A 15113-nucleotide genomic window follows, 5' to 3' on the forward strand; every position below is an offset into this window, starting at 1 on the left:
CTCAGGCTGCTTTGCCGAACCATCCTGTCCACCAGGGGCGCTGCTGAGGCTGTCTGCCTGGAAGGGTCACCAATGGGCGCGGAAAGTCCTCACTCTCATGGCTCGGGCCATCGCCGCCGCGGGGAGGGATCCTGGCGGCCCGGTTTGGGGAGAGGCAAAGGGATTTGGGTGAGGAGAGAAAGAAGACAAAGAAGACACTCGATGCTACGGGGCGCCAGGAGAGCCCAAGCTGGCGCCCCTACTACCACCTGCCCGTTCCTAAGCGAGGCCTCAGTCGCTTGGCCCAGCCCGGTGCGTGCACACACACACATGCGTGCACACAATCACATGCGTGCGTCCCAATGTCTGGCTCCATATGGTGAGGTTCGGCGTGTGTTTAAACGAGACCAATTCTCTCTATATATAATATATATTTTCTTAAAAAACCGAGTCTAGTTCTGTGGTGGAGGCGGTGGGGGAGCTGGAGGCATCCCGAAGGGTGGCATGCCCGCCACCCCCATGCCCATCATGGTGACAAAGTTAGAAGGGTCCATGGGAGGCGGAGGAGGAGGGGGCGGGGCATACATCATGCCGGCGGAACCAGGCGGCGGAGGCGGCGGAGGGGGAGGGGCCCCGGGCGGCAGAGGCGGCTGGACCCCTGGGGGCAGGGGCACCATAGTGGGGTTGCCTTGCATCTGAGGGGCTCCTGGAGAAGCTGCGGCAGCCGCCTGCTGCTGTTGCCATGGCGGGATGGACCCTGTGCCAGCGCTCGTGGTGGTAGTCGTCGTATCTGGGGTGGTAAAGAAGCCCAAGGTCACACGCGCGGGGGCACACCGCGGCTCTCTGCGGCTGCTTGCCTTGGGATGGGGGGGCGAGGGACGCCTGCTCCTGGCTTGGCATGCGGTACGGTGGTGGGGGGCGGGCGGGCAGGGCTGTCCTAGCGATGGGGGTGGAGGGGTGGGCAGGACTACCCTGGGGTCAGCCTCAAGGTCTCTAGGCTTAACAGAGTAAGCCCTTTGTCACCAATGCCCCTGGAAGGGCTGAGGGGAAGGTACCAGACACAAGAACCGGCTCTGACATCCCTCCGCCCATCCGCCGCCACCACCGAACGGCACATTCAACCTCAAGGCCACAGCTACTCTCCCCGCTGCCCCCCGTCCCATCCCCGCAGTCTCTCAGGCCCCAATCACATCCCTCTCCAGAGCAGGCATGCACCACCCCAACCCGGGCCTAACGCGTAGGCTTGGGCCAGCCAGCAGCTCACCCAGCAGAGAGCCTGGACTTCTGGCACCCTACCTATGATGGCGGCTCCCCTCCAGGCCCTCCCAAACTTCTCCCCAGACACAACCACACCAAACATCAGCTCTCCTCCCCGAGGCCCCCGGGGGCCACAAGGCCCTTGTTTACCCTGCAGCGGAGACCAGAGTCTCACCCCAAGGTGTCTTGCCTGCCTGTCTGCCAGGGTCTCTCATTCCTCTCAGCCCCCTCCCCCGCAATCCCACCCACCCCCACAAGCCCAAAATATTTCACTCACTTTGCTGCCATGGCAAAGGGGTACTGGAAGCCATACTGCTGCTGGGCGGAGGGGGTGGTGGAGGCTGCTGCTGCTGCTGCTGCCATGGGGGAAGAGGACCAGAGGGAGGGGGTGGAGGCTGCCCACTGGGAGGCGGCGGCGGCGGCGGCATCATGCCCATAGGTGGTGGCGGCATCATACCTGCAGCCAGGTGGAGACAAGGGTGAGGCCTCAGGGGAAGAGAGGGATTTGCAACAGAGCCCCCACTCACTCCCAGGCCTGGGAGGCGACACCCCAAAGTGAGCAAATGGCCAGGCTCCATTACCTTTTCCTTGATGCAGGCGATAGACCCCAGAGCCCACAGGCGTACTTCCCAGGTACTGATCTTGATGGAAGGAAAGAGCAGGAACTTAGCAGGACATTGGAACTGGCCGGGGAGGATGCCGCCCCACCAGCAGCTCAGCCGCACAGCTTGCAATCACTACCCGCACAAGAGCAGTTCTGGGACTCCGTCTCTAAGCAGCAGGCTTGTGCCTACCCCACACAGAAGTCCCTCCCTGAACCAGGATGGAACCTTCTTCCTGGCCTGGAGCCCAAGCCTTGGCAAGAGACTCAGTACCAACACCCGACCGCTCTGAGACCTGCTTCCAGTGTGCAGTGACGATACAAACCCTTGCTTATCCCAAAGCCCCAAGGTTTCTGGTCTGACACTTACTTACCCATTGGAGGAGGGCCATGGTGCCCAGGTGGGTGGGGGCCCTGGTTCATCGGTGGTGGCGGCGGCTGCATCCAAGGAGGAGGGGGTCCATTCGGGTTGTGCTGCATGGGATGTCCACCGTGCCCGCCCGTCAGGCTGGGTAACGGGTGTGGGAAGCTGTGCGGGCCACCTCCGGGCCCACCAGGGCCACCTCCGTGCATGCCATGGTAGGGCCGACTCTCTGACGGGCCAGAATTCATCCAGGGTGGGCGGCTCTGGGTAGTGGACATGAGAGACTACGTGAGAGCATTTCCCGCCAGCGTCCCTGCCTGCTCCCCCTGGTGGCAACACTGTTCTTTCGGCTATGCCACAGGACCAGGACACAAGGACAAGATCTTCCCCAAACTGAGAGGTCCCCAAACATTCCTGACGTCCCGAAAGAACAATGTTGCCGCCCATGTCCACCTGTTCTACCCAAAGCACCTGGCCACGTTCCCCCAGTCTCTTCAGAAGACAAGGGGGGCCAGGCTGTAAGAACCAGCCCTTGAAGCTCACCGGCGGAGGTGGATTGCTGGTGGGAGCAGCAGGCCGAGGTGCACTGGCCAGGGGTGTGGTGGCAGGCCCAGAGGTGGAGCCCACAGATGCGGGCACAGGTGCCTCCCCCAGCTCGGCCATGAGGGACAAGTATTCTTTATCCATCCGCGCTTTATCCTGAGCTGACTGAGGGTCACCAGGCCTGAAGGTGGGGTGGGGGACACAAAAAGAGAAAAGGAAAAAAACCTCCTTAAGATAGAAACCTTTACCCTGAGAAATTTACACAGAGAAAGTTCTGAGGAATTCAGAACTTCCTAACCCCTTCCTCAAAATAGTCTCATCAGCTCTTCAGTTCCATGCCCAGCTCTGCCACTGGGATTACATGTACCTCTGCCACAGCAGAGACCCCTAGGGCAAGAACAGAGGAGAGAGGAAGCACCAGACCAGAGCCAACCACGCCAGCCAGGAAAGCACAGGTTTTTCTACAATAGCAAGTTTCATCAATTTCTACATTCCAGGTCTGAAGGAAGGAACATCTATGCCAAGACCGAGCAACTGCCAGAACTTCCTTAACAAAGCTTTTTATATTTGCCACCCGAAGTAGAAAAACATTGCTATCAAATGCTGGTTTGCAACTGGTCGAAACTGCACAGGATTGCCGTCTTCTTATACCCACCTTAAGCAACAAATGGCAGTTAACATTAAGCCACCGTGAAAACACCTGTACCCAGAAAGGAAGTTTTCCAGTTTCCCTGGGCTCAAGGTACGCAATAAAATAGGGATGTTTCGCATCAGCTGTTTCTAATCGTCCCGGGTTTTCAATCACACCATTACAGGCCACACTCACAGAAAGAAAGCTTCTCTTGGGTCTGCAGATTAACAGGAACTGTCCTGTATACCACGGGCTACCAGGAAACCCTCACCTTTGGAATTTGCAATCGGAAGCAATGTGGCCAGCCCCTCCACACTTGGTACACACTGTGGTGTTGGTAATGCTGCGGGTCTCCGAGCTCTGCCAGGGTCTTAAGATCCTGTTGACAGAAAAAAGTCACCTGAAGGGCTATGGCCAATCACCCTTCTCCCATAGGTTCTTCAGGTCTCTGTGCACTCCCCTCTAAACTAATCACATACACACCTGTTATCATCTTCCCGAAGGGTCCCATTCAAACGAGCCAACTCTCGAAGCTGCATCTTCCGTAGATCGTTCTGGTCCTCAGGAGTCTCGATACCCTGCTTCAGAATGTTTCTTATCTGGTGGAGATGCAACGGGCACAGTTATGTAAGTCCTGGGACACCACCTAGAATTCTGGCTAGAGGCTTCCTTTCTGGCTCCCTCACCTGTTCTACTGCTTTCTTCACATTCTCCATGGTATTGGCAGTAACCAGGGCATGAAGCGGCTCATCTTCTCCTGGCAGCATCTGGCCATCTTTGCGCCCGACTTTCCCTTCTTTCACAGAGCCCTTCCCCCGGATCATGATCTTGGCATTACACTCCTTCTCTATGTTCTTCAAGGTGTTCCCTCTGTCAAAGGCAGAAAAGACCACTATCATACCCGACACACAAATTCACACGCCAGAGTGGCTCGCTGGGCACTGGAAGGAAACCGTGAGTGCAGAGCATGGGATTTTCCCACCAAGAGCTCCTCTAAGTTAAGGTCACAGACACAGCAATCCTCAAGATCTGACTTCCCTGCGGTGAAATGGGGAAGTTAAAGAGATTTTCTCACAAAGAGGCAGGCACTCAGCCAAAGTGAACATCCTACCAAAAACAGGAAGATAAGCCACCAGTAGCACCCAAATAGGCAGGAGACAGACACGTCTCCCAGGTCCTTAGGAATTCCGTATTCCACAGGGTAGTAGTTACTCACCTGGGCCCAATCAGCAGCCCCACAAAGTTGATTTCTGGATACTCATCTTGTGGAATCATTACTTTGTCGCTCACACGTGTTGCTGGAGGTCTAAGAAAGAAAAGACTCATAGACTCTGCACACTTCCAAGATGACACAAATCGACAGCTCTTCTAGAACTAACCCGACACCGCTTGTTAATTACAGGTGACTGGGGTTAAGGAATAAGAGGTTAGTACCAAAATTGCTCTACCAGACCACACCTAATCCGCAGGTGTCCTTGTCCCAGATCACCTGGCCCCCACTTACTTGTAATCTGCAGGTGGCTTGAAATCAGGGTTGAGGGCAACCATTTCCGTGATGAGGTTATGCCGCTCCTCTTCAAGCTTTTTGCGGGTGCGGAACTCGCGAGTGTTAAGCCGCTTCCCCTCGCTATTGTAGATGGGCTCAGGGGAAGGGGACCTGTGGGAAACAGACCACCATCACTGTTCTGCCTTCACTTTTCTCTCATTCCCACACGGGCTAAAATAAGTCTTCCCCAGCCCCTCTGCCTCTCAGACCCTAACTCAACACTCTTCGGAGGAACCGACCATAACGTGTGCTATTCACGATCGTGTGGAATGAGGAGGTGGAAGCTGGCTTAGCATTAGGGGGACTGGGGTGTGTGTGAGAAAGAAAAAAGTAGTTTTGCTTCTAAAAGTGATGAGAGGAAAAAAAAGTCTGTCCTTCTGGGGGAAATCTCTAGATTGTAAATGGCAAGGACAGTACCATCCTCGGGAGTCCTCTTGCCAGATACGACTTTGCTTTCATTTGAAAAAAAATTAACATTACAACTTTATGAACCACGGAAACCCCAAGTTTAGGTAAAACGTTAACTCTTGCAGAGCTCATGTCCTATCAGGAAGAGAGTCTACACCCCTACCACATAGTAAGTCTGAGCTCTTTAACCCAATGCAACTGGGACTCAAGGCTACTGCAGCTACTTGGCCCCCACAATGGAGAGAGATGGTTCAAGGCTTCGTCTCTGCTTTTCCTTCAATGGCCTGGCTGGCTGTGTCCAAGGCCCAGGAGTCAACCTGTTTTCTGGCTGTTCGAGGTTGGGGAGTCTGGGTAGAGAAAACGGTTAAATTGCTAAAGCAGCTTCTGTGAGAGGCTGCAAATGCAGATTTGGTCAAGTACTTGTCTAGGGTCTGAACCTGCAAACAGCAAGGGGAAAACCTATGATTCTCCACCAGAGTTTACAAGTCCAGAAAGCAGATTTTCTCTCTCTCTTTTTTTAAGGAGTAAAATGCTGTTGCTACAAGTAAAAAATAGTAATGATAAAATGGTCAGTTTACCACAGCTGGATTTTGCGGTAATTAAAAAAAAAAAAAAAAAAAAAGAAAAGTTACACTCCTAGAATTCTGAGTTAAGATTACAAAAAGGACCATAGCTTGATATTCTGAATGAAAATTTAGTAGCAGCTGCAAGAAGGGAAGAGACCATGTGGATCAGGTTATTTTAAAAACATCCTGAAAGTAGTCAAAGACTCCTATACCCTTGATTTAGTTGAGAGAACCTTGCCTAGTTGGAGAGCAAGGACTGAACTCGGCTGCTCCCACTGTCTTCAGCCTAAAGGGAACCATGTCATACCACGTTACACACACGATGGAATAAAAGGTCAGGTTTGTTCATGGCTAATGACGGCTAAATGACACCTCCGTTTCTAGCATTTGTATAAACTGTTAGCACAATCCAATAATAGTGAACAAAAACAAACATACCCCAGCTTATTAGACTATCATCTTACACATTTAAGTCTATAAGAGATTTTAAAGCATTTTTAACTGTGCAACTTGAGCAAAATCAAAATGGCATAAAGTGGCTTCATACTGAGAATACACCTTCTTAAGAAATAATCTTAGTAAGAAACTCATAGCATTTCCCTCCAACCTGGGTTCTTTCAAAGCAAAACCATAAGGCATTAATTAAGGCCTCTTTCAAACTGAATACAAGGGAGGAAAAAAAAACTCTGCTCTGTTTTTATTTCTAACATGTTTGACGTTTCTAATTCCCACCTCATTCATAGCTGTCTAGATTAAGCATTTCTGGCTAATCACCAGTTTTACCAGCACCAAATTGGTCATATAAAAGCCCCACAACAGTGAACCTCTTTCCAAATTGTGGAAGTGAAAGGCAAAAGCCAATATTCTAGAGGTCAGATTGGCCCAACTTCTTCGCTTTGAATAAGCATTGTATTATAGATCATCTAGTTTCTAATCCAAATTCTCCAGGAAGCAAAGGTTTGTTAAAAATTCAACTTTTTGAGGAATTGCCTGGTAACCTGTAGACATGTTATTAAAGGGAAAAAGGCCAAAAAGGCACTAACAGTTGTGGTCTACAACCTATAATTCAAATCTTAAAAAAAAAAGTCAAAATATAAAACATAATACAACCCTCCAACCAAAATCTACTGATGAAAAAATAATAAATTTAATTAAATAAAATTAAAAGCGTCAATATGGAGAAATAAGTTAATTTGTTTCCTGACAAAGGGCAGCAGAAAGATGCTTAAGTGAGTGGCTTCTAAAACCATTACATCATCTTCCTGATTTAACAAGTTATTACAATGGGTAACAAAAGCCAAAACACGACTTTTTTAAAGCGAAGTGTTTTGAACTATGCTGCATGCACTAAGAGAAATTTCACTGAGGGAGGCGCACTGCCCTTCTATTAAATGGACCACATTTTAGCCGCTCAAATATTAACCTGCCAATAAAATTCCTGTTTAAAAAGCTCATTTCCCTCAGACTTTTTACTTTTCAGAGGTGAGAGAAATTATAAACTGAAATGACAAGACCACAGCTGTTTGAAGACCACACTCCCTTAAAAAAAAAAAAAAAAGTAATTTAGGGTTGGTTGCTTGCCTTCCCCAACAGCTGAGAATATTCTGGCCCCTCCCAACACCCCCAGGCAATGGCCAAGGCTGAAAATTAACTGGCAGTGAAGGAAGTTGGTTAGAATCTTGTCTATTTTAAAACCATGTCAAAACCATGAGCAGGAGACTGCAGCAATGAGCTGACCAGAATGAATTTCTGGCCTTCTCAGATTCAGTGATGTTCAAAAATATTCTTATTCCCTACATTGTGTAGTACCTGTGAGGAAAACTTTACACCTGGGCTGTCAGCCAAAGCAGGTACTGAAACGGCTGGTTAACGGGCCACCTCACTGTCCCTACCGGTGGGTAAATCAGGTTAAAAATCTACATGCTTACCAAATGAAAACCGGTTGTCCGTTTTCCTGTAACTTTCGATTCTGCTAGTAATTAAATTTCATTCCAATTTTCTAACTGACCACATATACTGCTAATTTACACTCTAGTTCCCAGAATGGTCACAGTACCAGTCTTCTTACTAGGATTTTATTGAACTGACACAACATGTTGCCACCAGTAAAACGTATTGAGAAAAAGGTAAAAGCGTTACTGTCAGCTGGTTAAAACTGTTTCCCAACCTGTCCTCAGGGTTAGGGGGGATGCCCAGGTCTCCTGTGCGCAGTTTACGAGTCAGGTCTTCTATCTGCAGTTGCACTGGAAGAAACCAGGTTAGGAAAGAAAAAAAAAGGATGGAAAAAAGACAATGTTACCAAAAAACATCTCAAATCTCAACAACAAGCATGAAGAACTCGGAGACTTTGAAAGGGACGACTGATCAGTGAACACATTGAGGCAAAAACCCCCAACCACCTATTGGCAGGAGTCCATTTACATCTATAAGTATCTTTCACTTCAAAATGGTTATCACTTAAGGAAGCAAGCAAACAATTTGTTGGAAGAGGGGTTAGCAGTATAGACTGTTCGCTAAGGCTAACATCAAAGCAATTATTAGGAGGTGTCTCACCTTTCCCTCCCCACCAAGGCTTGCTATACAATTGGTACCCAGAACTAAACCACGTTATCACCAGTATCCTGTTCCCTCCAAATTACATTCTTGAGTGCAAGACTCTTAGAGTTTATTTTTCCTTCATTAAATATTAATCATAACCCAAAATGAGACTCAATTAACATGGGACAAGGAAAAACACCAGTTAAGCAAGATCATTTTCATTGATACCAGGCTTAAAATTCCTTAAATAAGACATTTAATAACCAATTCAACAATCTCATATAAGTTTGTACATACTCTTTGTGTAAAACCAGATCCAAAGGATCTCCCAATACCTGTTGTTTTTTATTCAAATTTTATGACAATCCATATACCTTAATAAACCAGTAACCGTTAAGATGCAAGAAGTCTGTTTTTAGACTTGCTCCTTATGTGGGGAGTAAAAGTAGGGGTGCAGAGGATGAAAAGTGTGGGTCAAGGACAGTACGTGTGGCCCTCAGACCTTGACAAATGAGGCTGTATGTGAAAAAGAGAGATGAGGGTTTCACAAAAGTTCAGTGATTCCAGGGAAATATTACCCGGATGATTTCTCAAGATAAAGGCACTGCATAGCCAGACCACTTTCTTCGGCATGCTGAAGACCACCTGTTTCTTACCTTTGTAGCATCTGAGTGTTCTAAACACATACTTCTAAATAAGGTCAAGTTTTACTGGGTTCGGTTAAAGTTGAGTTTGCTCCAAGAATTAATGCATGTCTAACCCCAGACACTCTTCTAATTTTAAATACATCCTACAGGGATATATCACACAGCCACTCAAACTGAAGAAATGAAAATCCACATTAATATCAAGAGAAGATATTGGGGGCATTCTGTACAAGGCAGTATGTACCATGAAAGACAGAAATGCAGTAAGACACACATGGGCCCCTAAGCTCTTTTATGCCAGAAATGTTCTGACTTGGCAGTCAAGTATTAGCTCAACAGCTCAAGGTGAAAGTCACCTTCATGGAGATAGGCAGTCATCTTAACTGGACTGTAGGGGTGTGGGATCTGATCTGAGGAAATTGCTGGCACTTAAATCAAAAGGCTGCTATCTTCCTTGGAGCAAAGACCTACAGTAACCTAGGCTCTGATTCTCTCTACTTTGATTATAGCTATAAACAGCCCTTAGGGCCCAGAGCATTAACTCCCTCTAAGGGAAGAGAGCGGGAGATGTAAAGAATGAGTTTGTTTTTCCCATTTTCTACATCTGCTTGCGTCCTTGGAATATCACTCCACTAGGAACATTTTCATACGGTTATCAAGACCCAGACCAGTCAAATATGAGACATAAAGGGATGGGTGGGAGTAGGTTGAACAGTGGGGAGAGAATTATTAGTATTGTAAAAAAGAGATAGACAATTCCAACACCTCAAAATTCTCAGCAATCTAGAAACACAAGAGATTAAGATCCTCAAGAACAACGGCCTTGAAGTTTTTTTATTCGTGAAGGCCACAACCTCACAGGTCTAGGAGGCGTCTGCCCTAATTTACTCCAAAGGGGATGTTTACTTGGTTAGTAAGAAACGTTTATCAAGTGAACTATTTTGAAACACCTGCACAAGTACATAAATAAAGGTAAAACTTGCATTAATAACCTTGTAGTTAAAAAAAAGGTAATTTTGAGGTTAATTTCATTTCTACTGTGGACATTCTTACTTCTCAAAATTTCTCAACAGTTAAGATACTTTATCCTAACCACCTCATTATTCCATATCCAAGCAGTATCCCTTTCCCTGCAGAGTTCTTTAGTAGTAAACACAAGAGCCCTCATTTCAAGACAGCTCTCCACAAAAGACCAAACCAGAAAAGATGCTAAAGGAAAGGTTAAATTCAACAAGATGGTAAAAGAGGGGTGCACTGTCAACACACTTTCAGAACCACTTTTTGGTTAAACTGAGCTTTTTTTTCCCTTTTAGAAAGTACCTATAAAAAATAAAAGACCACATTTTAGGGAAAGGAGGAATATGAAATTACGGTGAAAGACCATGCTGTTAAAAAGGTACTTGGTTTACGATACCTGCAGTGTTCTCCACTGGGGCCGTGTCCAGAGAGGCATAAAACACTCACCTCATCAACTGGTAATGAACAGCAGCTGAAAAGGGTGGGGTGGGGTGCTGGACTGGGGACTATTCTCACTCCTAAGTGGGCCCCTCTACCCTCCTGGCACTCATGGAGAACACTGCTGTTACCAACAGACCAAAACAAGGAGCTACAAATGCAGGACTCACAGAGCAAAACCTGATACATTGTACCAAAGTCGCAAGTACACCTGACCATACCTCCTCTCAAAAAAAGAGAAAACTTTAAAGTCCCAAACTTTCAACAGATAAAATGTTGCTCAGAATAGTAACAATCCGAAAATGCATTTGGGTGCAGAACGTGTATTTACCTATATAAGCTCTTTCTTGTTCCCGAGTAAGTCCAGGGGGGATAACTGTAGGCATTCCTGGAATCACCGTCTTCTGTTCCATTGTGTCTTGGTTCCAGCGGCTCCTCTTCCGCTTCTTACTGGGAAAGTCTAAAAGAAATAAAGTTCATCAGATGCAAATATAAACTAGCAGAGAAAGTAGCAACAGAAGTTCGGCATGCTTGTGATTACACACAACCTCAGCAGACTGTGAAACTGAGAGCTTGACCTAAAACGGAAATGGCAAAGAATGGAAGACAAACCTGAGAAGTCAAGAGACATGGCCACTAGAAGGGGACCTGGACCTGGGTCTGAAAAGTTAACATTTCACATTTATAATTTTTGCCCACAGAAATTCTGTGAAGTACGTAAACAAGGTAACGAATCTCAATGCATAAAGTTTCAAGTAGTAAAATAAACTATTGAGAAAATAATATACTACGTGGTTGTCCATAAACACCTTAACAGCCCCAGAGAAGATAAGAGTAGACTAAACACTCAGACAAGCCTGTAAAGCAATATTGGGACCTGCTGGCTCCTCCCACCTCCCCATCAGCCACCTGTCTAAGGGGGCCAAAACACAACTAAACCTATAGCTACTAACTGAAAAAACTGGATTCTTCTGCAAGATCACTTTTTTCTCAGAAATTTCTCAGAAATCAGCATTCAATTTTCCTGGCCAGTTGGACATTTAATGTCTAAAACATGCATCAAAAGCTCAACAAAGAACAAGCTATACAAAAACAGCCAAATCCTCCTCCTCCAGTACACAGGCAGAAACTCCCTAGCATTCGGTACACAAAAGTGTTCCTCTCAGGTGCCAGACCCAGGGGGAACGCCTCAAGAGGAGAAGACATGTCACATTTCTTAGGTAGACAAACGGAGATTAGGAAACAAACAGAATTTCCTCCCCCAAAAACAGCCACAAAAAAATCGGACCCAACCATCCTCTTAAGACTTTCAACCTCTTTGGCTCTCTGTAGGGAAAACCCTGCCTTACTGTAGCAGTCGAGGAGCTACTCTGGGTACTTTTCTCCCTTTAGGACTCTTCTACAACCAGGAAAAGGACGCTCCACGTCATCAACTGACCCTTCCACACCCTCCAGACTTGCACACCCAACACCCCATTCACTCACTCGACCCCCTCCACACCTCTCCCCTACACCAGGATGGAGAGCAACAGAGGGTCCCCCCACCTAGGCTTTCAGGCTGGCCGCAAAGCCCGGCCGCCACATTGCGCCTGCGCGCAACAAACTTCCTCCCGCCAGGCCCCCACCCCTAACGCGCGTGCGCACTCGAGGCCCCAGAACTCGGCCGCGCGCCCCGTGGCGCCTCCGCCCGGGTCTCCCCGGGCGCGCGCGCCCCAGCCGCGTGCAGCCGCCGTCGCCGCCGCCGCGCGCCCCTCAGCCGGCCGGGCCCATCCGCGCAGCGCCTGTCGCGCTCTCTCGGCCCGACTCACCTCCTCCGCCACCGGCCGGGCCCGGCTGCTGGTCCTGACGCGGCGGCTGGGGTGGCGGCGGCGGCTGCGGTGACGACACGCGCTGGTAGAGCGGCGGCGGAGGGGGCGGCTGCGGCGGCGGGTACGAGGAACCCGGAGAGGGCGGCGGCGGCTGCTGGGGAGGCGGGGGGGGCGGCGGCGGGGGCGGCGGGGGCGGCGGCGGCAGCGCCGCGAAGGGGAAGGCCGCGGTCAGGGCCCCCACCGAGCCCACGGGCGGGGGCGGCGGCGGCCCGGACACCAGCAGCCCCGTCCCAGGCCCGGGGGCAGGCGGTGGCCCCGGCTCGAAGCCCCCTTTGGGGCCAGGGAGGCCCAGCTTACCCAGCGGCGTGGCGTTCGCTCCGGTCGCCATGGCGCCCCCCAGGGACCGGCACCGGCGGCTCCTCTTCGGCGGCGGTTTCTCCTTCGCGAATCTTCTGGGGGGAGGGGACCTGACTGTGCTGCCGCGGAGCGCGCGGAGCCCGTCCTCTCACGCGGCGGGCGGCGGCGGCGGCGCGAGACGCACAAAGAGGGAGGAGAGAGGGCGCCGCGGGGGCGGGTCGGGGGCGACGGGGCCGGAGCCTGGATTGGGCCGGGCCGAGGCAAGGGGTCGAAATCGGCGGCCTCCGATTGGCGGAGCCTTAGCCCTTCTCGATGCGCGCTGGGATTGGCCGGACCGTTAGGCCAGGCGAGGAAATGGCGGCTGAGGCTGGAGAGCTGGGAGGTGTCGCAGCGCGGACTTCATTTGTTACTGCGCGAACTGAGCTCGGAGTCCAGAAGGGAGGGGATAGGGTGGGGCAAACTCTGTGACGTTTGGGGCCAAGAGCTCTTCCATTGGCTGGAGTTGATGGAGTCAATCAAACTCGGTTGCGTCGTAGTGTCATGGGATTGGCTGTCGCTGGTTCGATTCTTTAGTCTACTCCCTTCCCCCGGGGAGTAGTTTCGCTGGGTTTAAGCGCGAGGTCGCAGCGCAGAAGCCCGGGCGAAGGAGATTTAGGGTCGCGGGGAACGGAGCAGCAGTGCGCATGCGTAGTTGGCGCAACCCCCCCCCCCCCTACCCAGCACCTGGGTTCAGCTTCGGCCCTCGGGTCCGACGCGGAAGCCCTTGGTGACGTCAGTCCTCGATTCCGTTGGTAACCCGGAACCGAGGGACGGGGGAGGGGCTGGCACGGGCGGGCAAACCAGATTCGTTGACAACTCAGGTAAAAGAGGACTTCCTGCTTTTGAAAAAAAAGTGGAAAAAACAAAAGCTATGAAATAGTCTTGTTGACGGATTAAGAATGATATCTGAGCCGATGGAGGCACATATATCTTACGTGGAAAGCAATATGAAGTTGTCAATTCCAAAATTAGTTTACATATATAGTGCATTTTGATTAGAATCCCAACGAGGTTGGGGCTGATTAAATCATCTTTAAGTCATAGAAAATAACTGAAAATAGTGGGGAAACTTGTAAACGAGATTGAGGCTTAGCTTCCCTTTCCAGATAATACACAGTATAAAAGATAGTAATGAAACAATGTGTTGTTGTTGTAGGAAAAACAGAGTAGTGCAACAGAAGAGAGTCTGGAAATTGATTCCCTACAATACCTGCCAAAAAGGTGGTATTTCAATTCAGTAAGGAAAAGATTTAGTTAGTAAATGGTATAGAGTCCTAAATCTAAACAATAAAACAGACACGATACAATTTAGGAGATTATCAGGGTCATCTAGGGGTAGAGACTTTATGAAGACAGGAAACTCAAAATATAAAGAAAAAATATACTTGATTACCAAAGAAACCTATGATAGAAGTCAACAGACAATAATACATTAGGAAAATATACTTGCCATACATATGATAAAGAGCTAATATCTATAATATGCAAAGAAGTCTTGAAAACTAATTAGAAAAAAGACAAAAACGAGAAAATGAGCAAACACTGAATAGGCAAGTCTCAGAAGAGCAAATCCAAACAGCCAAAAAAACATGAAAGGTACTAACAGCCCAAGCAGGGGGGTGCAAATTAAGGTGATACTAAGAAATCTTTAAATAACAATCAAATAGAAAAAAAAAAGGTGCTAACACCTACTATGAATTCTTTTTTGGAAAGCATTCTGTTACCTGCTAAAATTGTACCCCTTGCAGGAAAAATTTAAAAAATCTTTCAATGTAGCAGTCCAAGTCCTGGGAATCTGCCCCAAAGCAAGGCATGTGATTATATAATGTAATGAGTTCAAAGTCTTCTACTGCATTTACTTCAGCCTTGTTTGTAATGGCAAAAACCTGGAAATGAAGTAAATTACCATCAATATGTGAATGGCTGAATAAACTAGATCACCCATAACTGGGATTCGTAGGCAGCCTTGGAAAGCAGTTAATCCACCAGGTTGGTGAACATATTAATGTAACAGGAGGGTGATGCATCCTGACTCCACGGGTCAGGGTGAAGCTCCTGGGCTCAGGACTCTTCCAGACCTTGCCACCCAACACATGTCTTCATCTAGCTGTTCATTTAAAAGTAGCCTTTAAAATAAATTGGTAATCATAAATATTGCACTTTCCTGAGTTCTGTGTGTCATTCTAGCAAATCATTGAACCTGAAGGGGGCTGTGGGAACCCCCGAATTTGTAGCCAAGTTGGACAGAGATGTGGGTAGCCTGGTGACCCGGGACTTGTGATTGAACTCCTTAACTTGTGGGGCCTTCCCCAACTCAGGTAATTCATGTCAGAAGTGAATTGCAGGGGACTTCCCTGGTGGTCCAGTGGTTAAG

The 15113-nt window shown here is 48.8% G+C and overlaps 1 protein-coding gene across 9 annotated transcripts; it reads right to left on the reverse strand.

Annotated features, from left to right (window-relative positions):
- Nucleotide 1: 1 nt before the first annotated feature.
- Nucleotides 2-12731, reverse strand: SF1 (splicing factor 1). Of its 9 annotated transcripts, none has more exons than XM_065883248.1 (14): nt 12701-12731; nt 10867-10995; nt 8063-8138; nt 4880-5032; nt 4592-4681; nt 4062-4245; nt 3859-3974; nt 3647-3754; nt 2745-2925; nt 2212-2485; nt 1818-1877; nt 1514-1693; nt 565-769; nt 2-131 (listed from the first exon to the last, which is right to left on the reverse strand). In XM_065883248.1, the coding sequence occupies exons 1-14, from the start codon at nt 12729-12731 to the stop codon at nt 2-4; spliced, it is 1917 nt and encodes a 638-aa protein (XP_065739320.1). The 9 variants fall into 9 exon arrangements, with proteins under 9 accessions (XP_065739320.1, XP_065739316.1, XP_065739323.1 ...); XM_065883244.1 differs by having other exon boundaries at nt 12344-12731; XM_065883251.1 differs by lacking the exon at nt 565-769 and having other exon boundaries at nt 1818-1872.
- Between the last annotated feature and the right edge of the window lie 2382 nt (nt 12732-15113).

Source organism: Phocoena phocoena, chromosome 8 (genome assembly GCF_963924675.1).
Source record: "Phocoena phocoena chromosome 8, mPhoPho1.1, whole genome shotgun sequence".
Lineage (NCBI taxonomy): Eukaryota > Metazoa > Chordata > Mammalia > Artiodactyla > Phocoenidae > Phocoena > Phocoena phocoena.

Coding starts and splice junctions, on each gene's coding strand:
- SF1 (XM_065883243.1), bottom strand. CDS start 12,731: ATGGCGACCGGAGCGAACGCCACGCCGCTGGGTAAGCTGGGCCTCCCT. Junction 5,033..8,062: donor CCCCCTAACCCTGAGGACAG/GTTGGGAAACAG, acceptor TGTTTCCCACAG/GTCCCCTTCCCCTGAGCCCA. Junction 2,486..2,744: donor CCAGCAATCCACCTCCGCCG/GTGAGCTTCAAG, acceptor GCTCTCACGTAG/TCTCTCATGTCCACTACCCA.